This window comes from Somniosus microcephalus, chromosome 11 (assembly GCF_052327205.1).
Source record: "Somniosus microcephalus isolate GS21.2 chromosome 11, FLI_Smic_1.0, whole genome shotgun sequence".
NCBI classification, from domain to species: Eukaryota; Metazoa; Chordata; class Chondrichthyes; order Squaliformes; family Somniosidae; genus Somniosus; species Somniosus microcephalus.
The window spans coordinates 193,840,406-193,861,392 of record NC_140997.1 but is presented as its reverse complement, the minus strand read 5'-3'; the positions used below and the strand labels follow the sequence as shown (position 1 = coordinate 193,861,392).

Genomic DNA, 20,987 nt, shown 5'->3' with positions numbered 1-20,987 from the left:
TCTATGTTTCTATCTTTTATACCCCATTTGGGGCCGAAACCTTCCCGCCCAGATCCAGGTGCATCTGGGATGAACAAAAGGGATCCAAACTGTCCCCATTGTCTGTGATGGGTTTGGATGAATTGCCCATTTATCGTGATGGGTTTTTGAATGTATTCCCATTCATCATACTGAGTTTGAATGGAGCTGTCTTGGTTTAAAAAAAGCATGTCTATTTCCTTGATTGCTTGAGTAAACCACCTTGGAGGTTAGTGTAAACAAAAGTCATTGTCCTTGTGGTCAGACTGAAACCGCAGTCTCAAGTGGTTAATCCTTTGTGTAAACATTGTAGCAGTTTCTGTAAACACATCGATTGTCTGCTGCAGGGAGGGGAACTCCCTGAACTGCCATTGATTGGCAGTTTGACTGCTCCATTGAACCTTTTTCACAGACACAGCAGGCTGCCTTTTCAAGTCCTTTGTCTTCTGCCACGCGGTCTGGTGGCCATTTTGATCCCTGGATTTTTGAAGGTATATTACCCAGGTATTCTTTAATCAAAAAAATCAATCTACGGAACTGTAGGAAATTTCAAAATTATTGCGAAATCCCTACATTTGCAATCTCAGTTGCATTCACGGGAAAGTCTTTGTCAACTGCACCTAGTGTGAAAATCTCACTCCCAACACGAGTGGCAACCTGGACAAGGCATCTGCGATTGCATTTTGCTTTGAAGTGCAATATTCAATCATGACAACAACACTGCCCAACGTTGCATTCTTGATGCGGCCATTGCAGGGATGGCAGATTTGGGCCCCAATATTGCTAGGAGTGGTTTGTGATTGGTTATCAGGGTAAACTTTCTGCTGATCAGGAACTGTTGGAATTTCTTGATTCCAAACATTATGGCGAGTGCTTCCTTTTCAATTTGTGCGTAGTTTCTTTCGCTCTTTGTGAGGGTTTGCGATGCAAACGTGATTGGGTTCGCTTGGCCATCATCCATTACATGGCTTATGACAGCTCCCACACCATAGCTAGAAGCATCAGACGCTAACTTAAGCTCAGGCTCTCTGTCGTAGTGCACAAGTAGAGCATCACTAGAGAGACTTCTCTTACAAACATTGTAAGCTTCCTGTTGCACTTTTGTCCACTTCCACTGGACATCATTCTTGAGGAGCTTGTGCAATGGAGCTAACATGGCCACTAACTCAGGTAAGAAATGTACGTAGTACTGGACCATTCCAAGGAAAGATCTTAACTCAGACATGTTCTGTGGCTTTGGAGCATTGATGACAGCGTCAACCTTTTCCTTCACTGGTTGCAAGCCATTTGCATCAACTTTCAGACCAAGGTACACAACTTCGGGCTGCATAAAAGCACATTTGCTCCTTTTCAATTTGACATTGTGGGCATTCAACCTTTGAAGCACTATATCTAACACTTCTACAATTTCTTCCTCGTTGCTTGTTGCAATCAGCACATCGTCTTGATTGCATAAGCAATTTGAAACGCCTTGCAAAATCTTATCCATCGTAGCCTGGAGGATTTTGGGGGAGGGCTTTACACCATACGGCAGCTTGGTGTATGAGTACAGTCCCTTGTGTGTGTTGATGGCGAAATACTGTTGACTCTTTTGGTCAACATTCAGCTGAGCATAAGCATGCGACAGGTCAAGCTTAGAGAAAACCTTTGACCCAGAGAGTGCTGCATACAAATCTTGTGATGTAAGTAACAAGTACTGCTCATTGTCAACTGCTTGGTTGATAGTAACTTTGTAGTCACCGCACAAGCATACAGTTTTGTCTGCTTTGGGCACTACCACAATCGGGGTAGCCCATTCACTTTTGTCAGTTTTTACTAGCACTCCGTTCTCGCTCAGTTTCTCTAGCTCTTCCTCCACCTGACTTTTCAACGCATAGGGAACCGGCCTTGCCTTACAATAGACAGGCTTCGCGTTGGACTTGATGCGGATATGTGCACCATACCCAGTGATGCCCTCATAACTGTCTGTGAACATGCTTTTATACTTGTTCAGCATTGTGTCGAGTCACTTCTTTGATGCATCTACACTGAAGATGTTTTTCCATGCTAGTTTTAACTTTCTCAACCAGTCTTTGCCCATGAGGGTTGGCCTGTTGTAGCTCGCTACAATAATAATAGGCAGCTTTACTGACTGGCCATTGTGCTGAACTGTACATTCCATTTGTCCACGTCTTTAGGATTTCTCCAGAGTAGGTTTTTAACTCTACGGTACATTTTGTAAGTGGTATTTGATTAAACTTACACTCGTGTCCTTACTCATGATAGAACAGTCCGCCGCTGTGTCGATACACATATCAATATATTGGTTGTTGATCAAAGGTTTTGTACGGAAGTCTTTCTCATGACTGTTAGCATTGCCACTAGTGGCATAGATACTGTAGATGCCTTGTTCTTCAACATCAGGTGTGCTCACTTCAATATTGCGAACTCCTCCCTTTTGTTGTCGCTGCTTTGCATTGCCACTAGAATGGTTCTTACTTCCTGCTTTTGATCTAACTCTGCAAGCTGTTGAAATATGGCCTTGCTTCTGGCAGTGAAAACACTTCGCATTTCTGTATTGGCAGGTCTGTGGTGAGTGATTTCCATTGCAGTGATAACAATTCACTGAACTGCTCTCACCGACATGCTTTTGACTTGGTCTCAGAACTTTAGGTTTGGCGGTGGCTTTGTGACTGTAGACCTCAGCTGTACTAGTTGATGCGCCTCAATAACTTCAAGACTCAAAGTTAACTGAATAAAACAAGGCTTTTATTAGCAAAGAAAGATGCCTGTGTCTTCACCTAGCTTCACCTAGCATTCTGCTGTTCTGCTGCAAGACAAGCCTGGGCTTGTCTTAAGTAGGGCCAGGTATGGGCAGAGCCGACACATCCAATGGGGAGAAAGGGGGCGGTGCACTATATACAATACAAGGTAAAACACCGGAGCAGGCAATACAATATATGTAGTTAAATACAGAGTCTGATGAATGACATATTTCATCACACTAGTCACTTGAGTTGGACGGAACTCCCTAGCATTCTTAGACACCATCTCCATAGAGGGGGCAATTTTGCATGCTATATCAAACGTTAGGTTCGGTGCATTCAGTAACTTGAACTGTGTGCGCTCATTCACCAGTCCACACACAAACTCATCTCGCAATACACAATCTAAAAATGTGCCAAAATTACAATGCAGACAGGTTTTTAAGAGCTACAATGTACTCACTGATGGTTTCACTTTGTTTTTGGTTTCTGGTACCAAACATAGCTCTCTGCTATTTCTAATGGCTTTGGGTCAAAATGGTCCTCGAGTTTCTCGACAATGTCTTCAAACAACACATCCTTTGCTTTCCCTGGCGTGAGTAGGTTTGTCAATGTTCTGTAGACATCTGGCCCGATCGCCGTTAGAAAAATTGCTTTTTTACATTCGCGAATTACTTTATTTTGAGCTTGAACATTCTTATCTGCACCTTCGGTCTCAATAATGTTATTGGCCCTAAAAAACATCTCCATCCGCTCAATAGAAGAACTGAATGGTTCGCGAGCTCGGTCTTACATGCAGAGGCTTCCGATGAATCCCGTAGGCGCGGCCATGATTGTTCAACGGGATCAGGACAGTGACTCGGCACACTACCTGTGTACCTTAAACTTTTCCACATGAAGGTTGAATACTGTGTCCTTCCATGATCCCTAAAAAATGGCTTTGGGATCGCATACTCGTCGCCAAAAATGTAATATTTGTGGGGAGAACAAATGAAGGACACAGAGACACGATGCATTGCTAGTCAAGGTTCTTGTTTTACTAGGTCAGAATGAACTGAGCATGCTCATACTAAACCATGTGACAAACCATGTGATAATACATTACAAGCTTGCTGCCATGCAAGCTCAGACTGCTACCATCGTGGCTGCGTTTACCAGTGTGGAAAGGGACTTGCAGAGTGTCACAGCAGTCCAGCAATCTGTCCTCCAACAGATTACTAGGAATGCGGAGGTGCCACCCCGAGGGAGTGGCAGTGGATCCATGGTGCACGAGCCCACTGTCCTCTCTCAGGATGACAGCATTTGTCCTCCCACCACTACCACTCCGCCAGTGCCCTTGCTGTTGCCTGTCAGCTGCCGCCCATACCGAGATGGTGTAGTCTACAGCCAGGCCTTCTAGGCCCAGAGCTGTTCAAGGTCATCCTGCAAGGCCATCTGCAATCTCCCCTGCTGAAAGTCAGCAGCTTTCCACCGGCCATGCTGCATTTCTTAGGAGTACTAGGACAGGCAAAGGCACAATGAAGACAGGCACCAAGAGAATACACAAGGGTGTTTAGTTGACTTTTTTTATGTAATATTGGATGGATTGATGTATAAAGTTGGATTGGAATGTTTCTTTTGTGGTGGCTTTTATTTCAGCATTGTGGCCAAGAGGACACTGTGATGGTCAGTAACAGAGGGAGGTTAAGGTGTGGGAGTATTGTTGAATGGAGAATTGGGGTTGCATTCACTGGTACCGCAGTTGGATGAGTCGATCACACACAGCCCGGGCAGAAAGGGGCTGTTTGTGTTGCCTCCTCCCTTCCACTCCCTCCTTTTCCACTTCCTCCTCCTCAGCTGGTTGGTGTATGCCTGGTGGAAAGGGCTGTGCCCTCATGATGGTGAGGTTATGGAGCATGAGCAGACCATGACAAATCTTGAGATTCCATTGAGTCCTGCAGGGCTCCTCTAGAGCAGTCCAGGCAGCGGAAGGGTTGTTTAAGGACACCAATGGTCTGCTCTATCAGATTCCATGTGGCAGCATGGCCCTCATTGTACGCATGCTGCCCACATGTGGTTGGGTTGTGGAGCAGAATCATGAGCCAGGTGGTCAGCAGATAACCCTTGTCACCCAATAGCCACCCTCTGGTTTGTTATGGTGGCTTAAAGACTGAAGGAACAGCAGACTGGCGCAGAATAAAAGCATCATGACTGCTGCCAGGATACCGTGCATTCACCATCATGATGTACTGAGCATGGTCACACATCAACTGCACATTCAGCAAGTGGCAATCTTTGCGGTACATCTCAGCATTTAGATGCGGCGCCTGCAAAGCCACGTGCGGGCAGTCGATGGTGCCCTGCTCCATGGGGAAGCCACATGCACACTCTGCCTGCTTCTCTCTGGTCAGACAGAAGACAATGAAATCTCCTCTCCTGGCATAAAAAGCATTTCTCACCTCTCTTATGCAGCAGTGGAGGGCGAACTGTAAAATGTGACAGATGTCACCTGCTCCAGCCTGGAAGGATCCTGATGCAAGGAAATTCAGGGCCATGGTCACCTTCACAGCCACTAGCAGTGCCGTCCTTGCCCTGGTGTGAGGCTGCAGGTCTGGTTGCAAGAGGTGGCAGAATTCTGTGAGCACCTCCATTATATAGTGCAGACGCCTCACACACTGCTCCTGGTTCAGGCTGAGGTAAGAGAATTGCTCTCAGAAGACCCGAGGTGGGTTAGGCCTCCTGCTGCGAGCCCTTCTCACCCTTCTCCTCCTCCCTCTGCGAGCAGCTTTTCCTCTTTGCTGCCTCTGCTCCATCTCCCTGTCATGCTACAGGCCAAGGGGGATGACAACTAGAGCACCCAGGACTGGGAGCAAGTGGTCTGACCAGAACCAGACTGTAATAGCCCTGAAACTTCTACCCTTGCACCCTTGTTCTGGAGGTTGGCTATAAGGTCTCTGTATGAATCCATTCTGTCATTATGTAACCGATATGAGACCCAGTATTTAATTACTATACTATGTTAGCATAGTCAGAGGGTATCCGTGTGGTTATCGAAGGCTAATGCGGCTGAATGGGGAATGGTTTGGCCGAGTTATTTTGCGTGTATTGGTTTGCCATGACTGCTCTTTACCCATTCCATGGTGCTAGTACTGTATCAGCCAAATGTAATTTTTTTAACCATATTTTTAAAAACCCAGCTAAGTCATGTCAGGACAATATTGAAAAGCAGCTTATCAGAATCTTCAGAGTTGCACATGTACCGGAAGCGCTTCAATGATCTCATGAGATCAGGAAAGGTGAGTGCAAAGGCACACTCACCCTCATCCTGCTGTGCCTCTCATCACATCCCCATCACTCTGCCTTCCCAAGCCTACTCCTGCACGTCATTACACATACCAACATACCTTGCACGTCCACCCATCCCTCTCTCTCTCTCTATCTACATACTCACATCACCATCTGACTAGCCATCCTTCACACTCACCCACATCTTAATGCAATCATACCAACTGACAACACACAAGGAGGCCGCTTTGCATTGGCACTACACTCCCTCAGTCGCCCTCTAAAGATGTAACCCACACATTCCTTACACTCATGCCATCATTCTCACTCAAACATCTCTTCTTTCCCTCCTTGCAGAAGAGAGCCCACAATAAGAGAGAGAGGGAGAGAACCGGAGGTGACCCTCCATCATTTGCCATGTTGACTCCAACAGAGGAGGTCACCCTGGAGGTCTCAGGAGTTGCAGAGCAGCTGATGGTGAGAGATGGAGAGAGGGGGTCCTCTCAGCAACCTGGTGACAGAATTACATCTCATATAGCCACATGGCATACAGCAGTCACTCATATGGGGACTGATGTCAGCAGCCAGTGAAAGTTCATCATGTGCATAATGGTATTGTTACTCAGTCTTGATATGACATTTCTAAATCATCTCCTTACTCTCCCACAGGTCCGTCAAGAGCCTGCCACCACTGCACCCCGCCCCGCCCCACTGTCCTGGCGGAAGAGGAAGACGACTCCTCAGAGGAGGCTCCAGCCTCTGAGGGTGCACCTTCATCAGACCTAAGCACACCCAGCACCAGCGCAGATATGCATTCCTACGTGAGATAGAGTAGTGTTGTCACCTGGTGTCTCACAAGTCACAAGTGAGTAAGAGCAGATGGTGGAGATAGGGACAGCAGTGGAGATTCCTCGCTGGAGGGCGTAGGACGCTCCCAGCTCTGCTCAGCTGCATTGCAGACGCTGAGCCTCGGGGGGCCTTTGAGAAAGAGGGCGATCCCAGAGGTGCAGGAGGCTCCGACAGGTTTTGCAAAGGCGATGATTGCAAATGTGCAGAGAATGGAGGAGTCCATCTCCAAAATGAGCACCACAGTGTCGCAGGCGATGGTGACTGTAGGCTCTTCCATGGAGCAGTGTATGCGCCACTCTGGTTCAATAAGGAGTGTAGAAGAGCATGCCAGGAGCAGCACCAGGTGTACCTAAAAATGAGGTGCCAACCTGGGGAAGCTGCAACACAGGACGACATGCATGCTAAAAAGCGGAAGCTGCATGTTATAGACAGGGCTAAGAGATCCCACAATCAATGGATCAGATCAAAGCTCTGCAGTCCCATTATATCCAGTCGTGAATGGTGATGGACCATTAAACAACTTACGGGAAAAGGAGGCTCCAAAAATGTCCCCATCCTCAATGATGGTGGAGCCCAGCACATGAGTGCAAAAGACAAGGCTGATGCGTTTGCAACCATCTTCAGCCAGAAGTGCCGAGTGGATGATCCATATCGGCCTATTCCTGAGGTCCCCACCATCACAGAAGCCAGTCTTCAGCCAATTCGATTCACTCCACATGATATCAAGAAACGGCTGAGCGCACTGGATACAGCAAAGGCTATGGGCCCCGACAACGTCCCGGCTATCGTGCTGGAGACTTGTGCTGTTCCAGTACAGCTACAACACTGGCATCTATCCGACAATGTGGAAAACTGCCTGTCATAAATCGCAACTTCTAAAGAAGTACTACTGAACGGCCAGCTGAGGGCGCCGCCCAAGGAGTATAAATACTCGGGTGTGGGCCCATCTTGGCCAGAGACAGTCTGGAAACAGGAAGCTAGTGACTACTAACTAGACCTCCATGTTTTGTTACAAGTCGATTAAAGCCTTGCTTTATGTACAACCAAGTGCATAGTGAGTCTTTATTACGTCACTGCCCAGGTATGTCCTGTCCACAAAAAGCAGGACAAATCCAACCCGTCCAATTATCGCCCCATCAGTCTACTCTCAATCATCAGCAAAGTGATGGAAGGTGTCATCAACAGTGCTATCAAGCGGCCCTTACTCACCAATAACCTGCTCACAGATGCCCAGTTTGGGTTCCGCCAAGACCACTTGGCTCCCGACCTCATTACAGCCTTAGTCCAAACATGGACAAAGGAGCTGAATTCCAGAGGTGAGGTGAGAGTGACTGCCCTTGACATCAAGGCAGCATTTGACAGAGTGTGGCATCAAGGAGCCCTAGTAAAATTGAGGTCAATGGGAATCGGGGGGAAAGCTCTCCACTGGCTGGAGTCATATCTAGTACAAAGGAAGATGGTTGTGGTGGTTGAAGGTCAATCATCACAGCCCCAGGATATGCTGCAGGAGTTCCTCAGGGCAGTGTCCTAGGCCCAACCATCTTCAGCTGCTCCATCAATGACCTTCCCTCCAACATAAGGTCAGAAATGGGGATGTTCACTGATGACTGCACAGTGTTCAATGCCATTCACAACTCCTCAGATAATGAAGCAGTCCATGCTCGCATGCAACAAGACCTGGACGACGTTCAGGCTTGGGCTGATAAGTGGCAGGTAACATTCGCGCCACACAAGTGCCAGGCAATGACTATCTCCAACAAGCGAGAGTCTAACTACTGCCCCATGACATTCAACGGTATTACCATCGCCGAATCCCCCACAATCAACATCCTGGGGGTCACCATTGACCAGAAACTTAACTGGACCAGCCACATATTATTCTGCGGTGAGTGTCTCACCTCCTGACTCCCCAAAGCCTTTCCACCATCTACAAGACACAAGTAACGAGTGTGATGGAATACTCTCCACTTGCCTGGATGAGTGCAGCTCAAACAACACTCAAGAAGCTCAACACCATCCAGTACAAAGCAGCCCGCTTGATTGGCACCCCATCCACCACCTTAAACATTCACTGACTCCACCACTGGCGTACCGTGGCTGCAGTGTGTACCAGCTACAAGATGCACTGCAGCAACTCGCCAAGGCTTCTTCGACAGCACCTCCCAAACCCACGACCTCTTCCACCTAGAAGGACAAGGGCAGCAGGTGCATGGGAACACCACCACCTCCAAGTCACACACCATCCTGACTTAGAAGTATATTGCCGATCCTTCATTGTCGCTGGGTCAAAATCCTGGAACTCCCTCCCTAACAGCACTGTGGGAGTACCTTCACCACATGGACTGCAGCGGTTCAAGAAGACGGCTCACCACCACCTTCTCAAGGGCAATTATTGCTGGCCTTGCCAGCGACGCCCACATCCCATATACGAATTTAAAAAAAACTCACAAGAGCACTTGCTATCTATGGAGAACAGATGGCAGAGGCTTATAGACCTCCTCTCCAGGAGGGATGTCAACGTAGACTTGGGTCCTCATGGCTCTACTGCTGTGCAGCAAGGTGCTCTCCAGCTTTTCGCTAGTAGGAAGTGCGGTTGGCCCATGAGAGGGCTCATGGTAGTGGGGGCTCCTCTCAAAGTGCTCACAATTCTCCCCCGTTTACCCCCCCTCAGTCAGAGCCCCAGATGTCTCCTGGGATCGCGATAACCAAGTCTGCCCCTACACAGTCGCAGGAGGAGCAGACTTTGGCAGGGCCATCAGAGGCTCCCAACCCCAGAGGATGCCCATCAAAAGTGGCTATGCAGTCACAGCAGGGAAGTGAGCAGACTGCCACTACCTCTGCTGAAGACACAAGGGTTACACCTCGTAGAAGCACGCGTAAGCGAAAGACGACACATTAGTAGGTGCACAAGGGTAACCACATGGGTGTTTAAAGAAGTGTTTCTGTTAAGGCTCCATCGCATATAAAACTATTTATTTTCACCACTTTCCGGTCGTGCACAATTTTTGTCTGCTCATTTGGAAGTGTCTTAGTGCATTGGAGTGAATGGTGAGACATATGTTACCTCCAGCAGTGGGGGTCAGTATGAAAGGAATAGCTTGGTCATTGTCGGAATGTTTTATGGTGTAAAACTAACCCTTGACCCCTACGTCCTTGCAACCTACCGCCCCATCTCCAACCTTCCTTCTCCAAAGCTCTTGAACGTGTTGTCGCCTCCAAAATCCATGCCCATCTTTCTCGCAACTCCATGTTTGAATCCCTCCAATCAGGTTTCCGCCCCTGCCACAGTACCGAAACAGCTCTCATCAAAGTCACAAATGACATCCTTTGTGACTGTGACAAAGGTAAACTCTCCTTCCTCGTCCTTCTTGACTTGTCTGCAGCCTTTGACACGGTTGACCACTCCATCCTTCTCCAACGCCCCTCCACCATCATCCAGCTGGGTGGAACTGCACTCGCCTGGTTCCATTCTTATCTATCTAATTGTAGCCAGAGAATCACCTGCATTGGCTTCTCTTCCAGCTCCCGCATCGTTACCTCTGGTGTCCCCCCAGGATCTATCCTTGGGCCCCCTCCCATTTCTCATCTACATGTTGCCCCTTGGTGACATCATCCGAAAACACAGGATCAGTTTTCACATGTACGCTGACGACACCAAGCTCTACTTCACCACAACTAATCTCGACCCCTCCATGGTCTCTACATTGTCAGACTGCTAGTCAGACATCCAATTCTGAATGAGCAAAAATTTTCTCCAATTAAGTATTGGGAAGACCAAAGCCATTGTTTTCCGTCTCCACCACAAACTCCGTTCCCTAGCCACTGACTCCATCCCTCTCCCTTACATCTGTCTGAGGCTGAACCACACTGTTCGCAACCTTGGTGTCATATTTGACCTTGAAATGAGCTTCTGACCACATACCCACGGCGTACCCAAGGCCGCCTATTTCCACCTCCGTAACATCGCCCATCTCCGCCCTTGGCTCAGCTCATCCGCTGCTAAAACCCTCATCCATGCCTTTGTTACCTCGAGACTTGACTATTCCAATGCACTCCTGGCTGGCCTCCCACATTCTACCCTACGTAAACTTGAGGTCATCCAAAACTCAGCTGCCTGTGTCCTAATTCGTACCAAGTCCCGTTCACCCACATTGGCTCCCGGTTAAGCAACGTCTCGATTTCAAAGTTCTCATGCTTGTTTTCAAATTACTCCATATCGCTGTAATCTCCTCCAGCCCCCTAAGATATCTGCGCTCCTCTAATTCTGCCCTCTTGAACATCACTGATTATAATCACTAAACCATTGGTGGCCATGCCTTCTGTTGCCTGGGCCCTACGCCCTGGAATTTCCTGCCTAAACCGCTCTGTCTCTCTACCTCTCTTTCCTCCTTTAATATGCTCCTTAAAACCTACCTCTTTGACCAAGCTTTTGGTCATCTGACCTAATTTCTCCTTCTGTGGCTCGGTGTCAAATTTTTTGTCTTATAATACTGCTGTGAAATGCCTTGGGACGTTTTACTACATTAAAGACGCTATATAAATATAAGTTGTTGTTGTTAAGTAAATCTGGCCATGATGAGGCCATCCTCCTCCTCGTCTTCCAGCTGATGCTCCTCCTCCTCCCCCGTCGAAGAGGCTGTCCACTCAGAGCCTTGCTCCTTATGCAGCGCTAATCCTCGCTGCTGCGCTATTTTGTGCAGCGCGCAGCAGACGACGACGACGACGTTTCTGGAGACCCTGGCTGGTGTGTACTGTTGGAATATTCAAAGCACCTGAAGTGAATTTTCAGCATGCCTATTGTTTGTTCTATGACACATCTGGTGGGCATGTGGCTTTCATTATATCTCTCCTTGGCCTCAGTACTTGGCCTCCTCAAGGGTGTCAAGAGCCACGTCTTCAGTAGATAGCCCTCGTCTCCAAGCAGCCAGCCGGAAAGTCTGTTTGGAGGTGTGAAGAGCTGAGGGAGGGTGGGCTGGTGCATGGTGAAAGAGTCATGGCAGCTGCTAGGGAATTTGGTGCACACATGCATGATGATCTTCTTATGGCTGCAGACCAGCTGCACATTGAGGGAGTGGAAGCCCTTGCGGTTCACAAACACTCCTGGCTGATGATGGGGTGCCCTGATGGCCACATGTGTGCATTTGATGATGCCCTGCACTTGTGGGAAGCCAGCCAGAGCCGCAAAGCCCAGCGCCCGCTCAGTAACACTGGTGTCATCAGTGGCAAAGTTGATATAATTGGCCGACTCATCGAACAGGGCATCGGTGACCTGTGTGATGCATCTGTGGGTGGCCGACTGCAAGATGCCGCAAATGTCTGCTGCAGATCCCTGGAAGGAGCCTGAGGCAAAGAAGTTGAGGGCGCTGGTGACTTTGACAGCCACTGGTAAGGCATGTCCACCAGGTCCTCTGGGCTGCAGGTCTTGCTCCAGCAAGCTGCAAATGTCTGCAACGACCTGAGGCAATAGCCTGAGCCGCCTTTAGCACTGCTGCTCAGTCATGTTGAGGAAGCTCATCCTCTGCCTGTAAACCCTGTGTTCGGGGTATCACCTACGGCGCGGTGCAGCCCTGCGCTGATGCCCTGTGTCCTGTGGAGCATCAGATCATCGAGGAGAATGTTGGTGGTGTTGATGTTGGTGCTGCTGGTGTGCCTGCTGCTGCTGGTGTTAGGGCTCATCGTGGTCCAAATCTGAGGACCAAGGTGAGACAGTAGAAATGGCCCCCATGCTGATGTAATAGATGGCAGGTCAAGTAGAGATCAGAGAAGCAATCTGTCAATGGTGTGATAGGTAGTAACAATAAGCTGAGAGTGGTTTCCAAATTTGCAGAAAAGACTTGCAAACTCTAGACACCTAAATCTGTGCTGGAAATACACTCACCAATAACATTTCCATTAGGAAAGTAAGCAGGTGGCAGTATTTATTGTGCTTTCCATGCTCTGCAGTAATGACCTCGCTCAATGGCCACTGAACTTCCACCTCAGGTTGACAGACGTGGTTCCCAAGCTGCATGATTCCCGTGGTCATACAGTGAAATTCAAAAGGTCTGGTTAAAAACACGGTTAAGGGTCTGACAATATGGTAATAATGATCTAAATTAGGTCGCCCATCTCTGCTGTTCTGGCAAACACGCCCGAGTTAAAGGCGCGAGGAGGCGGGATGACGACGGGTTCCCGACGCGCTCCGATTAATTTCCACTTTTACTCCCGACCCGTCTCCAATCCCGCACGGCAGCGGGAAGATTCCGGCCACCATTCTTTGTGGTGCCCACTGGTTTCTGAAGGCCTTAAGTGTACCGGTGGGCACTGCTTGCTCCCTCTCCAGGGTTACCCGGGTGCGGACAAGACCACGAAAGAATAGATTGTTTGTGTAAACAGTTTGTTTCAACCGAATAGGTTAGAGTGTACATGGGGTCACAATCTCAAGTTATATAAGGCCAGAACTAGGTTAGATGTTAGGAGGTGGTTGTTTTCCCAGAGAATAGTAGACCTGTGGAACAGGCTTGTGCGGTGAACACCGATTCGCTGAATTCCTTCAAGCGAGAGCTGGACCTGTTTCTGGCTGGGGCGAAGATCACCTCACACAAAAGGTCGGTACTGTATAACATTAATCAGGGCCAGAGTGGTCTTCTGGATTAGTTTTGATTGTCTAAGGGGATCGGAGAGGGATTTTCCAGGTTTTGTTTTCCCTAATTGCCTGGGTTTTTAATCTGTTATTTTGTCTCTCCCAGGAGATTACATGGCTTTATGGTAGAGTGGAGCGTGTTTCTATTGGCCCAGAAATTCGGGTCGGGGGCTTCCCGCGGGTGCAAGCCCCCGACCTGCACTTACCTAGCGCACCGGCCGTTGAGCTGTGGGCCCGCGTGGGATTCCGATCCTGGGCCTCCTCCAACTGCCGGTGCGCAGTGCTTGCGTATCCCAGGGGTGCAGTTAGTTCGATGCGTCCCCTGGGATCACGTGGGCCATGGAGAGCCAATGGTAGCAGGGAATGCTTCATTCATAAGTTTGACAGGAAGAGCTGTCAAACCTATAAATACTATAAGCCCCAAAAAATCACTGAAACTTCAAATAAAATTTTTTTTAAATCACATTTTAAAAATAACTATAAATTACATGAAATAACTATTTTAAACAATTTAAATTTTTGGAAAAAATAATTACATTTTCTAACAGGGCTAAAAATAAACTTACCTTTCTTTAAAGTATTTAAAAATAATAAACCTATGGAAAAAATGTTTAAATTTTAATTAATTCACCACTTACCTTGTTAAAAGCAGGCCTTGCGCCTGGTTTTTAAAAGTGTAACTGCTGGAGACTTACCCTCCTGGAGAAAACTGCAAAAAAAAGTAAGTTCAATGCGCACGCGCTGCCTCTCCGGCGCATGCGTTCCACCTCTGAACCCCTTCGTTCAGGGGAACGGAAGTGCCGGTTTCCCGCGCATGCGCAGTGCATGCATGAAACCGGCACTTCCATTGGGCTTACGGGTGAGTACCCCGTGCGTACTCACCCGTGGAGACCCGAATTTCTGAACCATTGTAATGCTTAAGGCATTGTAGTTGTGTGGTACAGGCTGGATGGACCAGTCTTTTCCTGTCCGCTATTGTCATATGTTCGTATGTCTCCTTATTAATATAACAGCCTTGAATCATAGAATGATACACCACAGAAGGAGGTCCATCATGCCTGTGCCGACTCTTTGAAAGTGCTATCCAATTGGTCTCACTCCCCTGCTCTTTACCTATAGTCCTGCAAATTTTTTCCCTTCAAGTGTTTATCCAATTCCCTTTTGAAAGTTACTACTGAATCTGTTTCCACCACCCTTTCAGGCAGTGCATTCCAGATCACAACTCGATGCATTAAAAAAAATGTCCTTCTGTCACCACTGGTTGTTTTGCTGATCACCTTAAATTTGTGTCTTCTGGTTACCATCCCTTCTGCCAGAGGAAACAGTTTCTCCTTATTTACTCTACCAAAACCACTCATGATTTTGAACACCTCTATCAAATCTCCCCTTAACCTTCTCTGCTCTAAGAACAACAACCCCAGCTTCTCCAGTCTCTTCCCTCATCCCTGGTATCATTCTAGAAAATTTCTTCTGCACCCTCTCTACTTGAATAGTAGATTAACATTAATATCATACAGCGAAACTCTTTAACACACCTGGAACCAGTCAATAGTGCAGCAGTTGATGAGCGAAGGGAACTGTCTCAGACGATTTCGGAAAGCATCTCCAATGGGGCTGAAGGCCACCACAACATGCAGGTTCTCTCTGCAGCGACTCACAAAGAAAGCAAAGAGTGCCAGAGGACTGAAGTCTGCATTTTTGTTTCCTGCTTGAGCTGCTGTGCGGACACCCTAGGCAAGTAAAATAAAATCACTTATCACCAAATGCTGCTAAAGTTTACTCCCGCCATCATAAAAAGTTGCTTCTTTCTTATTTAAACACATTGGCCCTGAAATTCCTTGGGTTGCAATCTTGATGGTTATGCCAGCTTTGCGCCCAACGGTGTCCTCCAACACTGACACTGCCAGAGTTTGCGGGTTCAATGGGAGCAGACCAGACAGAAGTAAATGCCACTAAATCTACCTGCCTATCTGTGAAGATTTCAATTTGTTTGACTCGAAGAATGGTTCTCAGTTTGCTCCTTTTTATATTACTTAGCTGGTTAAAAATTCATAATTACCAACCTCATTCAAAATATCTTCGATCTATAAATGAATCAATCACAAATGGCCCCGATTTTAACTCTAGGTGGATTCCCCGCTCAGCCCCGAGTTAAAATTACAGTCCAGTCTCATCAGGCCGCTACATGCACATGTAAAGAAGGACCCTGTTGGCTCCAGGCGCATGTCCTTGCTGCCTGCTCAGGAGAGCAGGTTAAAATTGCAGATGTTGTGATCATGGCAGCTTTCGGACATTAAGAGCCAGGGCGATTTTAACTGCCCACCAACCAGGTTTCTGCTGAGCGAGTAGGGTTAAAATTTAACACATTCTCAAACCTGTTACCACAGAGTCAATAACAAACTTTGCAACATATATAATATAGGTGGAGGCTGTCTTTTTAAACTATCCTGTATTATGCTTGATTTAAAGGGACAGCTATCAGAACAAAACAAAACAGAACTGTTTTTTTTTAATTACAACACTGTTAAAATTTTAACATGCTGTGCGAATGGTTTTGGTGCAGTTATAACCATGTCTGCTCAAGGTGAAGGACATCATGGAATCATAGAATGATACAGCACAAAAGGAGGCTATTCGGCCCATTGTGCCTGTGCCGGCTCTTTGAAAGAGCTATCCAATTAGTCCCACTCACCTACTCTTTCCCCATAGACCATCCTGCAACTAACTGTTCCAAAATTGTTATTTTTTTTAAAAACAAAATTTCCTTTGTGCTGCGCTCCTGAGTCAATTTACACAAGAGTTTACTATTTGTACAAATGCTTTATTCTGGGGGGAAAAGATATCTTCCAATCTGCAGTACAACTTCATAACTTCAAAAATATACAACTTGTGTACAGCTATGCATTACACAGAACACCATCCGTCATACAACTTAAGTGCAAGTCTAAGCGTTTTAAATTTTCGCTAAGGTATTGTTGCACAATATGGACACAAAAATGTTTCATACCTCCATGAGCTCCAGTTTCTCATCAGCTGCAAAAAGATTTGGCACTTCCCCAGTATTGAGTAAACTGTCTACATCCTCTAAGAATGCCTCCTGTTTAATCTGTGTGTCTGTAATCAGGAACACAGTGGGCTGACCTTTCATTCCTGCACTTCGAAGCAAATGCTATCAAAAAACAGAATAGTTGTGCTGAAGGCAATTTTTCAGTGATAAATTGCAGGTGAATTTAATAAAGTAAATTAGCAGTGATTTTAACCAGATTTAAGAAAATTGTTACCTTCAAATCCTCTCTCCATTCATTCATTCCATAGCTCTTGGAGATTTCTGGCTGAAAGATAGTCATTTTAGACATTGATGTGGCCAAACGAGTCATGGACTGACGGCCACTTCCCCCTACTCCTACCAGAAGGGCATTACCTCTTGCCTGTTTCAGTATTCGACTAATCCGTGACAAATGTTCCAACACATACCTAACAAAAAATTTAGATTTGACTTTTTTCACTTATTAAAGTTGTCAGTAGCAAAACCTGTCTTAAGAACAAATAGCACATTGTGGTTACTCCAATAATTCGAACTTGAACCTGTATTGGGAAACCATCTGTCTTAAAGACCACCTGAAATCAATCCTAAAGACTGGGAGCAGATTTCATTATGTACAGTATTTGAAATATCTATATTGCGGCTTAACAAGGGGCTTTTGCTAGTAATGGACTTGATTTCTGTAACAAATAAAAACGAATGTTAAATTATACAGCTTCGTCAACTTGCAAGGCTCAGTGCTGAATTAACTATCCAAGGCAAATTTAGTCGGTTGACATCAATTCACAGAATAACTAAATCTGGTTTAATCTACTTTGGGTCCAAGTTGGCCGGATTACACTGAGTAATGAGCAGCTACCATCTGCAGCTGTAGCCGCACCAATTCTGGCAATCTAGAGTTCAGGGGTTGTCTGATTGCTGATAGCACTGGCAGAATGTGCAGCCAATCAATTAAAATAAATATTTGCAACTTTTTTGAAGCAGTTTCAATCTCTGCACTGGAAGACTAGTGGAAAAAATGCATGTGTGACCTTGTGGTGGTAATACATCCACATAGTGTGCAAATCAAAATAAAAACAGATCTTCAATAAGGTGAAACTGCCCCGTTTCACCTCATACTAAATCAGAATTATATCTTGATTTAAGTATTGAATAGGGATCATGAAGAATATAGAATGAACTATCGCCATGGAAACTGGTTGAATATAACATCAGGCCCCTGGTATTATTATTCCTTATAAATGAGAGTGAGACACATTGCTCTAGCTTTTTCAGGTTTGGGATTTTCTGCACATAAGTAGAAGCATGAAAAAATGTGTTTGTAGTGAAATAGCCATTTAATAATTAGAAAACTGAACAAATATTAATTTCAATTAAATGAAAAAGTTCTACCAATTTCTGAAATTTCAGCACTTGCCTGCAATTTCCCCATACAGTGGACTCTCAATTTCTGATGTCCCATCAAATAGAAGCACTGAGTGGAGATCAGGTGCTTCTCCATAGAAAGGGGAAAAATCAAGAGGCAAGTTGCCTCAGACTGCCCTTAAACAACTCAACAGTGGCAAAAGCAAGCAATACACTATATATGAGGGAAAATATTGTTAAAAGCAAGTACCTGAATATAACCAGATTCATCTGGGTTTTATGGGTCTGATTATACTCATCTAGGCACAGCTCCACCACCTCATTAAACTCTTTAACTGAGGGAATCTCTGCATATAATCGTTCATCTCCCTCCAAATCAGGATTCATGTAGTCACCAAACAACAGGCTTCTCATATCCTCTTCAGTGAGCTACAGTAAAATGAATTGTTGAATTACCACACAAAATCCAGATGCATTGTAAGAATAGCAAAAAATACTCATCATAGAACTTAGATTTACAATAAAAGAAAAACATCTCTGCACAGGAAAAATATTTTAGGATAAATACTGCAAATATGACTGGAAATGTAACATATGGAAACATCTCTGCAGAACTTTACTTCAAGGAATCATACTCAACAATAAGGGCATTCTATGCAATGCAAACCTCCTAGTTGCACATAGCTCCATATATTTTTTTTACAAATAATACAAATACTATGAATCATAGAATTATACAACACAGAAGGCCATTCAGCCCATTGTGTCTATGTTGTCTCTTTGAAGGAGCTATTGAATCAGCCCTACTCCACTACTCTTCCCCATAGCCCTGCATTTTTTTTCTTTTCAAGTATATATTTAATTCTCTTTTGAAAGTTACTATTGAATCTGCTTCCACCACCCTTTCAGGCAGTGAATTCCAGATCATAACAACTCGCTGAGTAATTTTTTTTTCTTTTCTTACAGAGACCCGGGGGTTCACAGGTGAAGTGAGTTATCTGTAGACTTATGTCTCTTAGTTGTGTGCAGTTTTTGTGTTTTAAAACTGCTGGTTAGAAACAGCCTAGGAATACCAGTGTTGCCAAGACTGTCTCTCATTGCAACAACTTGAAGTTCCACTCCAGAAATACTGTGAATGGGAAGTGGTGCCTTCAATGTGTGATGAGCTGTGATAAGATGATCAGATAACTAATTGCTTGATAATTTTAGTTTCATTGCAATTAGTTATCACTTTCTAGCTGAAAATGTCATTAGTGATTTCATGTGTAACAGTGCTTGCACTTTAAATTATTGAGGAAATCTATTTTTCAATTAACTTTTTGCTACTTTTGCTAATTAGACTAATTTGTGCAGCTATATGAATAATATGTTTCTCTTCTAGTAGCACAAGTACACTTGAGATTCACATAGACAGGCGTTAGATTCTTTGTTAATTAAAATGTTAAAACATTTATGCCAACTATTGTTATTTTCTCCCTTACTCCGACCCTTTGCCTAGTTACACAGTCACTCCATAAAACCACAGAGGTTCACAGTGCAGAAGGAAGCTACTCAGCCCATCATGTCTGTGCTAGCTTTTTGCAACAGCAATCCAAAACTAATCCGACTGCCCCACTGTCTTCCCTTGTATCTTTCCTGCTTCAAATATTTATCCAATTGCCCTTTTAAAGAATCAGTAGGTTCTGCCTTAACCAATCTCTATGGAAAAGCATGCTATGGTCCAACAACTAACTGTGTAAAGAAATTTCTCCTAACCTCACTCCTTACTCTCACAATGTTAGCTGTGGCTCAGTTGGTAGAACCTTCACCTCTGAGTCAGAAGGTTGTGGGTTCAAGTCCCACTCCAGACACTTGAGCACAAAAATCTAGGCTGACACACCAGTGCAATACTGAGGGAGTGCTACACTGTCAGAGGTACCTTCTTTCAGATGAGACGTTAAAAACCGAGGCCCCGTCTGCTCTATCAGGTGGATGTAAAAGATCCCATGGCACTATTTCGAAGAAGAGCAGGGGAGTTATCCCTGGTTCCTGGCCAATATTTATCAATCAACATCACTAAAACAAATAATCTGGTCATTATCACATTGCTATTTGTGGGAGCTTGTTAAGCGCAAATTGGCTGCTGCGTTTCCTGCATTACAACAGTGACTACACATTAAAAAGTACTTCATTGACTGCAAAGCGTTTTGGGACGTCTGGTGGTCATGAAAGGCACTTCAGAAATGCAAGTCTTTCTTTCTTTCATAGTTGATAATTTAATAAGTAAATAAATTAATGACCCCTTGTCACCAACTCTGAACCAGAGGAAATAGTCTTTCCCTATTCACTCTTGCAAAACCTCAATTAATCCTGCTCTTAGCCTTCTTTGCTCAAGTGGAAATAGTCCCAGTATCTCAAGTAACCTGTAAATAAAGTAATTGTCTGGTATTATGTATGAAGTTTATGAATATAGTCAGTCTACTCTTAAACTTTTTGACATCGGAGTCATACAAAAAAAATGTTACTATGTTATGAGATGTTAAGGGGTAATGGTGTAATACCAAATTTATTTCATGAGTAAGAAAAGCCTGTCAACTCGGAGTGACAATTTCACAAGTAAGCTGTCATGTTCCTCACTCAAGAAAACTCTTACTGGGAGGAAAATTAAAGTAAACATATTTCAGCATTGTCTCATGAAGCTAATATATAAAATACAGAATATTTTAAAAGGTACTCTTTTCTTAAAATTGCCAGTTTTATGAAATTGGGCAATGCTTTCACAGTCTCTACAATGGCTGAGCTCTTGTGTTAATAATCAATCAATTACAGAGATAAAATGATAGTCTAGTTCGATGACTCAATTTACAATCCATTATTTTGTGCTTAGATGATCCTGATAATTTCATTTCTACTGAAGGAGCTTAAAAGAATTTAAAACTTGACAAACATTTGGTTAGAGGGAGGGTGCTAAAATAGAGATGGAGGTAAACTCATGCCTAGTCATAAAATATCACTTTTTAATCCTTGTAGTTAAACACCATAAGTGTTTATATACAAAAAGAGTATTATATAAGAGGCAATTACAGTGTATTATAGTAAGAGG

General features: G+C 45.1%; 1 protein-coding gene across 1 annotated transcript in view; it reads right to left on the bottom strand.

Moving 5' to 3' along the window:
- The window catches only part of dnah12 (dynein, axonemal, heavy chain 12), a 429,714-nt gene that overhangs the window by 188,809 nt on the left and 219,918 nt on the right, over nt 1-20,987 (bottom strand). Inside the window, exons 41-44 of the mRNA XM_086001602.1 lie at nt 18,156-18,334; nt 16,779-16,971; nt 16,505-16,666; nt 15,033-15,227 (exon numbers count right to left, since the gene is read on the bottom strand). Coding sequence (XP_085857728.1) covers nt 15,033-15,227; nt 16,505-16,666; nt 16,779-16,971; nt 18,156-18,334 — 729 coding nt within the window. The remainder of the gene's footprint in view (nt 1-15,032; nt 15,228-16,504; nt 16,667-16,778; nt 16,972-18,155; nt 18,335-20,987) is intronic.